Consider the following 13,132-nt stretch of genomic DNA (forward strand, 5'->3'; position numbering starts at 1 on the left):
TTGAGTCCCTTTATTCAATCGAGTGTTCTGCCCGCACGCCGATGCTAACCGATGCTACCCACGTGATCTCCCCGCATTCCGAAGTATACTGACGATATGCCGGACATAGTTACCTGAATAACCACAGCTAATAGGCAATAGGCAATTATTATGAATGTACCTGGCTAGTTAAAACATCATATCTATGTCTCCATAACTCTCCAGTAGTGAAACCATAACATAACACGAGAAAAACCAGTGAATATGAAATCTGTGGAGAAACTTCAGAAGCCTAATACCCTCGGAGATTCCATTAACTTGCCGTGGCTAGCCCATAGCTTCATACTCACAGTCTAGCCAAGGTGGGCCTCATCCGATTGTAACGCATTGCAATCACTGCAATTGGACAATCCCCGTCACTTTCTCCTCCATTCAACATAATCCTCAGCACCAGAAAGGTTCGATCGCAAAATAGCACGGAACTCTTCCTTGGCACCACTTTATCCCAGCTTTAGCTTCAACTGCGTCGGCCATCCTTCGATAATAGTATTCGATCTTTGACGAATGACGTTCAAGTCGGCAGCAACGACATCAAACCTGAACACCTGCATGTACCTATTAATATTGTCTGAATCATTAAACACAATAGCCATCTTTACGACTTTTTTGAGATCCGGAACCCCGAGTTTTGCTGAGAATTGCGCCAGGTTTCATGATGGAAGCTTCTTCGCACACTTTGACAATGAGAGGCTTGAGCTCATGCCCCATCATAATAGAATAGATAGTAGACCCAAGAGCAAAGATACCAGTCTTCGCATCTGTATAATCCCCATGTATACGAGGGCAGCAGTATTTGGTATTCTCCCGAGATAGGCTGTCAATTAATGTTTTGCCGTCAGTTGATCTCAGGACTCCCTGGAAGTCCGCAAACAGGAAACCAAGGTTGTTATCGAGCAGAAGTTTCGACCGGTGAGATCGCAGTGGATGACGGTTTTCTCATGGATGTAATTAACCGCTTCAGCAGCCTGCTTGCACCAACATAGCCTCTGATCGAATAGGAGGCCCTGTTTGGTCAATCCGTGAAATCTGATATTCCGAGGATGATTCCCAAGGGTCTCGAGAATTCGAGCGTCTAATTGGATCTTGCTGCCCTCCTCAGGTTCTTTCAGATACTTGAGGACAGAAGAATCATTGACGCAAACGCAATCAAGAATAGGCACACTGATCAATGACTTTACTGACCCTAGGAGGATGATGCTCATGGATCCAGATGACGGAGGTATTGAGAGGAAGGTTCAGAGCGTCGAATGCGTCAGTTGGATATTCAATTTGGATGGACGTCGATGAGCTCACCAAATCAGAAATATAGGAACCTTGGAAGGTATCAATGCTCACAGAAGAATACTGGTCCACGATATTGGTCTCTGTGGTCTTCCAGCAGACTCAACGCGAAATTGCAATGTATAAAAACGAAATTGAAGGAGTAGAACAGAGGATAAGAGATGAGCCCTAGCACCGGCAATTGTAGACTGTTTGCTTAGACGACAGAATTCAGGGGCATTTTGGATGCAGCATGGAATGTGACGGTGGGCCAGGCATGTAATACTGTGAGATTTGTATATTTTCTTCTTTTTTACTTTTTCCCCAAGTTATAATCGAGGGTCGAGTATTTTGCTACATGTATATATATATAGCCTCTAAGGTCAGCTTGCTGTTTACCTATTAACACATTCCTCAATATCTAACCTACCATCGAAAAGTGTTTCCTGTGGATTCTTCAACGGTCAGCTCAGTTCTTATTACCAACCCGCGTCGCTATGACAGTCCAGGTCGCCATGCCATCGCCATACTCTGACATTGTTGAGCAGAATCATCGTGTTGGGAGCGGAAGTGCGTCTTTTGTCTACACCGTCAGTCGCGCTATTGTGGTGAAGGCTGTCCGGTCCGAAGTGTCTGAGTGGCAGGATACCCCTTTCTCATGGACCAAGACTTATGAATGCTTTAACAAGCGTGGTGATTGATGCCTCGATATTGTCGAATGTTTACTTGCGCTCCTTGACCATCTTCTCCTGTCATATTGCGACTGTAATGACCTCTACTATCGATATCCTCGAAATCAAACCCAAGAAGAACTTCTAAATCGCTTGCCGCATCTTATCTGTGTGATCGAGTATGAGGATAACGCTCTCATTGCTCGGTGGATCCGACAAATTAACTCCGCTCTCGAATATGTGAAGAAAAATGGGCTTCTTACGCCTGTCTTCTTGATAATAATCTCAATTTGAGACCGGCAGATTCTGAGCAAGCTAAGGCCATTGGGAAATTCCTTGAACGTTTTTATGCGCCATCGGTCAAGAAACTACCCGTTGGACCGTTGACGGACGCTTATGACCTCTGTGATGCCAGAACTGACCAGCACGCAGTCGGAACTCTTCTTTACTACATGGTATACGGCCACGAACCATATGATGAACGAACCATGTGTTGATATCAATCTGGAGGATGTAGAGTCCACCTGAACTCAACCGACACGAACTTTTTAATAATCTCATTTCAGCTGTTGGCACAATGTCTTCCTACAGTGGTCCTTCTGGCTTATAACTTCAGGAAGAGAACAGAGGAGTCGGCATTGAATGCAGAGTACATTCCAATCGAATCTGCAAAAGAGCGGAAACGCGAAGCGCTTATTCAAAGGGGATTACTTGGACTTAGCTTAGCACTTCAGTTCCAACCTAGCTGGAAGAGATATCTAAATGCCATTGCAGAGAAGACCGGAGTCAGGCTTATTTGGTGGAGATTGTTTAACTTAGCAAGGGGATTCTGGATTTCGTCTTGATTGTAGTGTATGAGGATGATTACAAGACGCGCACTGGCCAAAGATGACACTAGGCTCCTTTTAAAAGACGGGTTGCCGTTTTATGGAGTCCCTTGTATATCGTGTCTGGATTCCTTCGTTTGTTTCTTCATTTGCTTCCTGCTCTTTCCCTTGTTCGTCATATTCGTTAATTGAGGTCCTAATCATATTTCTGAAAGGCAATCCAAAATGGACTTCTTATTGGCACCTCTACGAGCCTCCGGGCTCAACAAGTTGGTCGGAATCAATGAAGGAAGCAGTAGTACCGATGGATTACTGTTCGAACTACCGAGAGAAGAACCGAGAGGAGGGAAAGAGAAGGCGAAGATAGAGGCAGCTACTAAGCTAAGGGCAAAGGCTATCAATGAAGGTTCGCCAAGTATCATGTCAAGTATTAAGTTATTCCGAGCTTGAACGGAGGAAGCCTTGGCGCCAACGCCAATCTGCAAAGGGACGACGGGAGATACCGGATGCTGGTGAGAGAACACCCTGGGGAATTGCCCCTTGCTCACCCCCCTGTTCACCGAGCAGACGAAATAATTTTTGGTTGAAGGTCTGGGGGATACCAGGGTATGGGAATTGCACATGACGGCGGGGTCTCATAGTTCCTGCAAGGTCGATATGACAATTGTGGGGCCCTCAATTGCTGTCAGATTAGGAAAATGGGACAATTCTTGAATTTGATGGTGTATCTCGTACTTATGTCCTCTAACATGACCAAGTTAGTAGTTAGTTTTAGCGTATCATAAATAAGTTTGATCTACAGAAAGACTTGGCTCGGTACTTGGCTTAGAACTTGGCTCAATCAACCTAAAGCTTGATCGTCCTGACAAGGTGAAACATGTGTTCAGGGTCTGTGTGTAGATAGTGCAGTTCAGCCCCTCAGTTGGCGGAGTTCTTGGAAGAGTTATGCAAATAAGGGTCTGATAAGGAAATTCGCATGAGGATTCGGCTCCCATTTTTGGACTCCGACCCACGTCATTCAGGGGTCTAGGCTCGTGTTAAGCGCTGTTGTCTGCAACTAGTTGGAGCCTCCCCGGACAGATTCCGATGTCTCAGCCTCGCTCACGATCTGAATAAGTAGAAGGGAGTATTTCTCCGTCTAGATTGTTGCGCCAAATGAACCGGAGTTCTGAGGATGAAACTCGTTTGTACTACTCTCTTATAGTAGTGTTGCCAAAGCTGTCATATCATCTGCCTGCTTCCGCCAAAAGTTTAAACGGGCCGCGCGCGGCACAACCCGGGGTCAGAGCACTGAAGACCCCTATCTCGGCCCCACTACACGCTTACTCTCTACCTCCCAGTGGCAATTGAGTACGTAGAGTAAGCCATAAATCTCATTGCCAGAAATACGTTTATTCGGTCGTCGTAATATTGGACCTAAGCATGATTCAAATTGATCAATTCCAATGGTGTATTCCCCCGATTAGGCCGTTGTGCTGGAAATACCAAGATCGTCTCTATCCCTCTCTCTTGTAGGAGGGTTGCCAGAGCCGATACATCCTACTCCTCCCTGTCCTAAACTAGATACTTTTACGAATACATGGACATCTTTCAGTATGGGCTATCTAAAATGCATGGTCGTTATTAAATACTCAAAGATACAAGATAGCCTGCATAAGAGCAGATGTAACCATATGCAGGTAGTCATTGGATATCTACGGATACTAAAGAGTAGCAATCGTAAGCAGCAAGTCATTTCATCTGTTAGAGGTCCACCGGCTGTTCTCAAACTTTCCAGTGCTCTGACTTTCCGAAAGCCCCGAAAGCCCCGAAAGCCGTGGAGGCAAGCCAGCATTCTCCGCCCCCAATTATAAGTGAAACAAAAACGGGAACGGATGCGGCGGAGGGGCCGAATGGCAGTGCTGACGATTGGAACGTGCATTGCAAATCTCGAAATGCTGCCTAGAATCGGTGGCGTTGCGGTATCTGCAAGTTACAAAAGGTATTGGGCGGCTTAGTTCCAAGTGAATAATGCATCCTGGTATTCTATCACGCATCGCTAATCTTCCTTTTGGTGCATGAACCTAGCCATATGCATTGATTAAGATACTAGAAATACCCTCCGAAGAGCCACCTAGAAATTGCTACCATTATCAACTCGATCGCGCCCACGAATAAGCATTTTTACTGATCATGGACATTTAGTTGCAGATGCCAAGAGATCCGCCAACCAATCGACAATGAGTACAGGAAATCCTTCAAGTCAGCCACCCCGGAGACGAAGACCAGGATCTACACGAAAAGCAACGTACGATGTACTCAATTCGGACGGATACGAACTGAGTGCAGTCCTTCAGGTGGGGTGTTTGATTGTTTGTTCGCTTTTTCGTCAGCACTAAGTTGAATTGGTGGCCCTATGTGGCCAAAGAAAAAAGCAAGGCGTGACACGGGTAATTGTGCTGATGTACAGCACAGTTATCTCAACATACATAAGAAACACTAAGCTCCACAGAAGCCGCTTTATTCGACATTGCCCCTTCAATATATAGTTGGGTGTAAGGCGCCTGCTAACTTTTATCTTTTATCGAATATGACAACAGTGCTGAGTTGGCCAGCAATGGTAGAAGAAAACAAAGTTCGACTACGAGCCTCTTGCAACGCCTGCAACGAGTCGAAAGTGCGGTGCAGCCAGCGAAAGCCGAGTTGCACTAGGTGCGAGCGCAACCAAATTGAGTGTATCTACGGTCTGTCGCGGAGGACACACAAGGACGCGCCGCCTATCTCTATCCCTCCGTCGCAGCGGGGAAGGAGGGCTCCACGGCCCCAGTGCGGTTCCGATCCTCGTACCAGTTCCAGTCCCAAAAGCAACAGTCCGAGTAAAACTGCGTCCCGATCCAACAGTTCTGCAATGCTGGACAGGCCGGACGAGGCGCACAATGATAATACAAAAAGTCTTCTCGACGACTACATGTTTCCGACGCCAATCGAAACCAATTCAATGTACAGCTTCACGCAGCTGTTGGACTTTAATAGCCTAGCCACCGGCAGCACCATGGTGCCTGGGTACTTCCCGACACCAGACCCCACATCCTATCTGGACTCCCTCTTCGGTGCCAACCTCAATAGCGATGACACTGAGATGGGGACGTATCAGGCGCTGAATGGCGAGAGCGAATGCACTTGCCACGCAGGCGTCACGGAGCTGCTGGCATCGATGCGTGGCGCCGGTAAGGACCAGCGGCTATCGCTCGACGCACAACTCGCCAGGCTAAAGCAGTGCATTGTATCATCCGAGATGTCGATGGGATGCACGCACCCCCGCGACGACTCCGAGCCAATTCACATCATGGCTGTTGCTATGCTAATAGGCTACGCTATTGACGACTTCAAAATGCTCGCCAGCGATTCCTCGCTGCGCAGGTCATCGTCGTCACAGTCGGCAGCCGAGATGGTGACATTGGGAAACACCGAGGGGGAGAGCAAGTGTGGAATCGCCACTCCAAGTAACAGCAACATATCCCTGAGAGATCTTATGGAGCCCCGGCTATCGTTGGGCGTACTCGAATTGGAAGAAGATGACGAGATGGACCTCCGACAGAGGCTGTATCAGCTGTCATTTCGCAAGCTGGAGAGACTGCTGTCACAGCTTACAGTGTATCTTCGGGACCTGCACACTGAGCTTTCCAGCCTCCCAGATCCATCGCGGCATATGGCGTTTGTGATTGCGTGCGATTATACGCGGTTGTGGCTTGAACGGAAGGCCGGCGATGTCAAGAGGATGTTTTCGGTGCCTAACAGAGATGAGACCATGGATTCAGTGCTTGCATAGTATGTGTGATGGGCGCTTAGAATAGCAATTTCTTTTTCGTTTTTTGTTTGAGGAGGTCGGGTCATACGATTGTTGAAACTTATTCCAGGGGGTTCTGATCTGTCTTGGCTGGAGTTGCTGAGAAGACTGGCCTGCTCGTCGATACGCTTGTCATTATCGGGCTTGATGACTTCGTGAAGTACTAGCCAATTGACCAATCAGGTTTGGGACTTCTGTTCAAATTGCGGGAAAAATAGGGCTTAGCCATACATACTGCAAGAACAATTATAGATAGGAATATCAACTATTCGTTTTGATTAATGGTTTGGCCTCAATTGCAAGGGTGTGGCCCATGGAACACGTTAGTATGTACATAGCGAACGAATGACCGAAAATAGATACGATCACATCAAACTTTCGTGACCGGATACCAACCATGGATTCCCCGGCAGGTGGATTCCCGAGGGCGGCCTACTGTTCCCGTGTAGTAATCACCTTTTCTCGGGCATCAGCTTCATAGCGGGGGCTGCATACTCTTCAAACTATTTGAGGTTTTATTAAGTTCATTACAGACTTAATAATGTCACCCAATTTAGCGATTAGCACACCGACGCAATTATCGGCGTCACCAAACGACAACATGAATGCTTCCACCGATATTCTCGCTCTTGCTCTGGACATTGTAAACCACGCGGCCAACATCAAGACGCTGCTCGGCTCCCAGAACCTTCCCGCTCCGGACTTTTTACCTAACTCGCCGGAGCTGCCTGATACACCCGAGTATGTTGCCCTGCGCAGCAAACTTGTGGCCTCGCTCGACGATCTACGTCTGCTCGTCGTCGGCCCGCGGACTACAATGCGCGGCCTGATGGGCTCGAGCAATGATCTGGCCGCCCTCCAGGTTGCCTTTGAGTTTGGCTTCTTTACTATTGTGCCTGTGGCGGAAGAAGAGGGCATTGCCGTGGAAGAAATCGCCCGACAGGCGGGCATAGACGTAGGCCGGACGCGGCAGGTACTGAGGTTCTTATGCACGCATCGCATCTTTCGCGAGGTCAAGGAGGGCTGGTTTGCACACACGGCATGCAGCGTGGCCTTCGGGCGAGACGAGAACCTGATAGGGCTCGGACAGTATTCGTGAGCTTCCTTCCCCCCTCTTGCACACCCAAATACAAGAACTTATGTCTGTTGGCACGCAGGATGGATGACATGTTTAAGTCCGCATCTTCGACGGCCGATTGCATCAAGGCCTCCCCTCAAGTGTCGGACCTCGTCCATTCGCCCTTTACGACACGTCTGGGTGAGACCATGTTTGACTACTATGAGAAAAACCCAGAGTACGCTGCCCGGTTTGCTAAAGCCATGGCGGGTGTTACAACAAGTAAGCCCGGATATTCTTATACTTTGACAATGGCAGTGGCTAACAAATCTGCTCCCCCCAGTCGACCGCAAACCCAATACACTTGGTGACATATTCCCATGGGACACCCTCAAGGGCACAGTGGTCGATGTGGGCGGCGGAAGCGGACACGTCTCAATGGCGCTGGCGCGCCGCTTTCCGCATCTCTCTTTCCGCGTCCAGGATAGCGAGAAAATGCTCGATGAAGGCCGACGCGTCCTTAGCAAGGAAGACCAGGCTCTTGCCAGCCGTATTGAGATGCAGCAGCATGATTTCTTCCAGCCGCAGCAGCCAGTCAACGCTGTCGCAGCCTTTTTCCTCCGCCACGTCTTCCATAACTGGGCGGATGCCGACTCGATAGCTATCCTCCGCGCCCTAGTGCCCGGTCTTGAGGCATCACCTGCGGGAACACCTATGCTGATCAGCGACAGAGTGCTGCCTTGCCTGGGTGACGGGACGCCGCTGCATGAGGAGCGTGCAATGCGTCGGCAGGACATCATGATGCTGGTGGGACTGGGTGCTAAGGAGCGCACTCGAGCCGAATGGGAGGACCTGTTCCAGGCGGCTGATGAGAGACTCGAGCTGAAGAATGTGCATGGACAGGGGCAGTCGGCTCTGTTGGAAGTTGTGCTGAGGAAATGAGCCAGATTATAAGAGAGAAGTAGCTCGCCGGCCCGCTTGCCGCGTGCCAAGATATTAGAGATGTTTGCGTAGTAGATAGTTTCTGCTCCTCTCTCTTTTACTTCCCTCTGTACCCTCTTCTCTCGCTTTCTCATTGAATCTTATGATTCTATGTCTTCTCCGTCCTCTACCAGACAAATATATCTTATCACGGACACAAGGGTAATCTGATTTGATACCTAGATTAATACATATATTTATAATATTTATATGTGCAGACACTCAGCTTCAACAGTTTTCTTCAATGGCTTGAACTAAAAGGATGTCGTTTGAAAGGGATGATCCGTAATAGTTCAACAAGTACGCACGTGGCCTGGCGCAATGCGTTTACTGTGATCTCGTTGCGGAATTCTACTTTTAAAGGTGATGACATCGGGCGTTTATAGCGGACCGAACATGTTGGCAATTAACCCTTTCATTCACACTTTCTGAGTTAAATTTCGTTGACATCTGGCATGACCAAATGCTTATTTCATGCAGGGCCGTGTCCTTAGGACTGTTTGAGTTTGACCTGACTCAAGCCTCGTGCCGAGTTAATCAACCTATCCAAAAGCCACGTTAGATTCAACCAGCTAGCCCAATAAACTGATGGGGCGAACGCCCCGTGCCAAATAACGCCCCTATTCCCGCCGAGGATGTCCTTGACCAGCTTTCCGGCGAGCACATCAACTTGCGTGGCCTGGCGCTGATGGTCCATCCGCTCCTTCCATGCCGCGTCCTGGACGCCGTGGTAGTGCGACATCTCTGGCAGGTTCATCGGACCACCGGGCTTCGCGAACATAGGCGTATCGGCAGAGCCGCATATGGACGTCACGACGCGCACGCCCAGTGGTTCGAGCTCAAAACGCAGGATTTCAGACATGCGCGCCATGGCGGACTTTGAACTGGCGAAAATACCTGATCAAGAGCGTGACATTAGCCTGACTTCCGAGGGGAAGGGGAGAGAGAAAGCTGCAAGCGCTAGCTAATGGAAACTTACCAGCCCATACCATATTTAGCGCCCCGTCAATAGAGCTCTGATTGAAGACAGTCCCCTTGGCCTCGATAAGCAAGGGAGCAAACGCCTGGACCATAGCAAGAGGGCCCCATACGTTGACGTCGAATAGCCTCTTCGCTTCGTCGACGTCGGTGTCTAGTAGCGGGCTGTTGAATTCGACGCCAGCGTTATTGACTAGAACATCAAGCTTCCCATTCGTGCGTTTCACGACTCTCTCCTTACACTCCACGATAGTCTTTGGATCAGTCACGTCCAGCTCGAGGATCTCGATGTCGCTTAGCTCGGCCAGGTCGGCGGCCTTAGAGGGATTACGTGCCGTGGCAAAGACGTAGAACCCTCGCTGGTGAAAGTTCTTGGCTAAGGCCCAGCCGATGCCACCCGTGCTGCAGCCCGTGATCAAGACGGTCTTCTTCGGCACTGTTGTCATATCAGAATTGGTAGTTGATGTGTAAGACGGTGATATGAATCGTAAATCATGGATAATCAAATAGAATGATAGGTGGATTTTATTTTTACAATAATATTAATCTGAAGCTTCAATCTTGCCAACGTGCATAGCTGAGAGCTGTAATGTTCCTTGTAAGCATCAGGACCTCGGGGTTTCGGCTTTATTGCACCTGCAGTGGCAACGTGGGTCCGGAGATAATCCACTATGCAGCCCGTAGACCGAGCACTAGCTGTAATTATTATTTACATACAGTTCAGCAATTTCAAAACATTCCCCATAGCCCCTCTGTCGCTAACATATTTCCAATTGGTGGTAAAGAGAGATTTAAACTATATCTTGCATATACTTCAGGGCTACTACAACACTGATGATTCTTTCCCAAATAGGTAAATGAATAGTGCTCGTGTCAGCTGATCCCCGAACTACATCCCCGATTTATATTCCCGAGTTCATCTTGTCGGGCAACATGATGCCCTGAGCTTGGAAAAGGGCAATGGCCTGTGCCAAGAACGCCAGGGGAATTCAGGAACACCATGTGGTCTTCTGAGCCGCAATCTAATAAGTTGCTATGGTCATTATGGCTACTTTCAAAAGGCTGCAATCTTTCTCGAAGATCGAATTCTCTCCGAGCAAAAGAGTCACTCGCTGTTCGTTACCATGGCACGTTCTTTACTTTGCCTGCTCGCCCTCGCAGTAGCAGGGGCCACGGCTATCTCCATCCCCAGCTCAGCCATTCAATCTCCGCCTCTTTCAGTCCGTGACACCGGCAGCCTGACAAAGGGATGCAAGAACGGCCCGACATCCCGCCAATGCTGGGGGGAGTACGACATCAATACCAACTACTACGACACTATCCCCTACACGAACCGCACAGTTGAGTATTGGTTGACTCTCGAGGAGACCGACTGCGCACCGGACGGATACCAACGGAAATGCGTGATGGCCAACGGGACCATACCTGGCCCACCAATCGTAGCCGACTGGGGCGACGACATCGTCGTTCATGTAACCAACAACATTGCAACCAACGGCTCGTCCCTGCACTGGCATGGTGCGCGGCTGCTCAACAACAACATAGCCGACGGGACACCCGGGGTCACGCAATGTCCCATCGCACCCGGAAAAACCCAGACGTACAAGTTCCATGCCGACCAGTACGGTACCAGCTGGTACCACAGTCACTTTAGCATGCAGTATAGCAATGGACTGTACGGGGCGCTGATCATCAACGGCCCGGCTACGGCCGACTATGACGAGGACCTCGGGGCCGTCTTTATCACAGACTGGGACCACGAAACAACGGACTACATTTGGGCCACACTCGCCGACGGCAATGTCACATATTATGGCTCCGACACGGGGCTATTCAACGGCATGAACACGGGCGATTGCGTGGCAAACAATGCGACGAACCTGGACCCGAGATGCCTCGGCGAGGGCAAGAAGTTCGAGCTCCTCTTTGAGGAAGGCAAGAAGTACCGCCTTCGGCTCCTCAATGTGGCGGAAGAGGATTGGGTTCAGTTCAGCATCGACAATCACACCTTGACGGTGATTGCGACCGACTTTGTGCCGATCGTGCCGTACCAGACAACAAACATATTTGTTGGTATGGGGCAGCGGTACGACGTCATTATTGAGGCAAACGCGCCGCCGGGGGATTACTGGATGCGCAGTGGATTCGAGCATAATTGTATCCTCAACGGCGCAGGGGCCGATAACATCACCGCCATTGTGAGGTATAACAATGAAAGCACCGCCATGCCGACAAAATCGAGCGTGAACACTGTGGTGATGGGTCTAGCTTTCTGTTTAGATGAACAGCCCACAAATTTGGAGCCGTGGGTTCCAATCGACTTAGAAATGTCGTCCGTAAAGGATGGCGTTCAGACTGAGACATTCAAGCCAGAGTGGCTTGACAACCACACGCATCTCAGATGGTCCATCAACGGGGGTTCGTTTATGTGGGTGAACTGGTCTAACCCGGCTCTGGGAGATGTCATATCTGGAAACTTGGACGCCATTCCCCTGTCGGACAACGTATTCCAGGTTGGTGCCAACACGTCGTCGGCCGCATCGCAAAGTGACGAGACGGAATGGGCCATCCTCGTCATCGAGGACCATGGACCCATCCAGGGCATCTCCCACCCCATGCATCTCCACGGGCATGACTTCCTCATCCTCGCTGCCGGCTACGAGCAGTGGTCTGGGTCAACGTACGGATGGCAGCTGAAGAACCCGCCACGTCGGGACACTGCCACCTTGCCTGCCAACGGATACCTGGCTATTGCATGGCCGCTCGACAACCCGGGTGTCTGGGCCTTCCACTGCCACATTGCCTGGCATAGCAGCCAGGGCTTCGGGGCGACGGTTGTCGAGTCGCCCGCCCTAATTCCCGGGGTGGTAGGAGGTGATTGGACCAAGCAGCTTGACCCTGTATGTGACGCGTGGGATGCGTGGGAGCCGACTATGCCCTTCCCGCAGGCCGATGCGGGTATCTAGGGCGTTCCCACGCTATCTGTGCTGTGTTGGATGTTTACCGGTATGATCCCTGCCATGTAAATAACTGTCCTAGGTGTAATCGCAGCTTGCTGCCTTTACATCCTAGTTGACTATCCCTCTTTATATAGCCCACAACAGAAAATATAGACTCGTCATCTGTTACACAGGACTTGGGACAAGCTGCGAACCGTAGAGGTCAAAGCTTTTACAAGCGCCGGCTGTTCCCGCGCATGTGAGGAACCTTAACTTCACAACCTTCCATCCCATATCACACATTCGCTGTAAAAATTCTTTCGACGATTATAGCATGATTGTCGGTTTAAACGCTGGAATATTTGTCTACGCCCTATTACTGCTACTAGAGCCCCAAAAAGGAAAACCTCAGCCTGATTGCAGCTTATCTAGACAAGCACCACCCGAAGACCTCCAGCCTTGTAACGCGCTTGCAGGGAGCTCTGGCCTCACTGCAGTGGCTCAAAGTCATTCTAGTGCCTCATTCGGCAAGATGATGCTATGGAAGCCGTTAC

General features: G+C 49.8%; 5 protein-coding genes across 5 annotated transcripts; 4 read left to right on the top strand and 1 right to left on the bottom strand.

Moving 5' to 3' along the window:
• Positions 1-1,796: 1,796 nt before the first annotated feature.
• PENARI_c031G00849 (uncharacterized protein) lies at positions 1,797-2,118 on the top strand (the record flags this gene model as incomplete). The annotated part of the gene is made up of 2 exons (XM_022636443.1): positions 1,797-1,930; positions 1,989-2,118. 2 exons carry the CDS (start codon positions 1,797-1,799, stop codon positions 2,116-2,118), a joined length of 264 nt encoding a protein of 87 aa, XP_022483674.1.
• A 3,566-nt stretch (positions 2,119-5,684) lies between these two features.
• On the top strand, positions 5,685-6,605 carry PENARI_c031G05433 (uncharacterized protein; the record flags this gene model as incomplete). The annotated part of the gene is made up of 1 exon (XM_022636478.1): positions 5,685-6,605. One exon carries the CDS (start codon positions 5,685-5,687, stop codon positions 6,603-6,605), a length of 921 nt encoding a protein of 306 aa, XP_022483640.1.
• A 559-nt stretch (positions 6,606-7,164) lies between these two features.
• On the top strand, positions 7,165-8,622 carry PENARI_c031G12532 (uncharacterized protein; the record flags this gene model as incomplete). The annotated part of the gene is made up of 3 exons (XM_022636529.1): positions 7,165-7,718; positions 7,781-7,962; positions 8,024-8,622. 3 exons carry the CDS (start codon positions 7,165-7,167, stop codon positions 8,620-8,622), a joined length of 1,335 nt encoding a protein of 444 aa, XP_022483662.1.
• Positions 8,623-9,151: 529 nt separating this feature from the next.
• PENARI_c031G05465 (uncharacterized protein) lies at positions 9,152-10,085 on the bottom strand (the record flags this gene model as incomplete). The annotated part of the gene is made up of 3 exons (XM_022636479.1): positions 9,152-9,203; positions 9,261-9,558; positions 9,641-10,085. The coding sequence occupies 3 exons, from the start codon at positions 10,083-10,085 to the stop codon at positions 9,152-9,154; spliced, it is 795 nt and encodes a 264-aa protein (XP_022483633.1).
• Positions 10,086-10,763: 678 nt separating this feature from the next.
• Positions 10,764-12,605, top strand: PENARI_c031G10990 (uncharacterized protein; the record flags this gene model as incomplete). The annotated part of the gene is made up of 1 exon (XM_022636516.1): positions 10,764-12,605. The coding sequence occupies one exon, from the start codon at positions 10,764-10,766 to the stop codon at positions 12,603-12,605; it is 1,842 nt and encodes a 613-aa protein (XP_022483682.1).
• Between the last annotated feature and the right edge of the window lie 527 nt (positions 12,606-13,132).

The sequence above is a fragment of the Penicillium arizonense genome (assembly GCF_001773325.1).
Source record: "Penicillium arizonense strain CBS 141311 chromosome Unknown PENARI_contig031, whole genome shotgun sequence".
Taxonomy (NCBI): Eukaryota; Fungi; Ascomycota; class Eurotiomycetes; order Eurotiales; family Aspergillaceae; genus Penicillium; species Penicillium arizonense.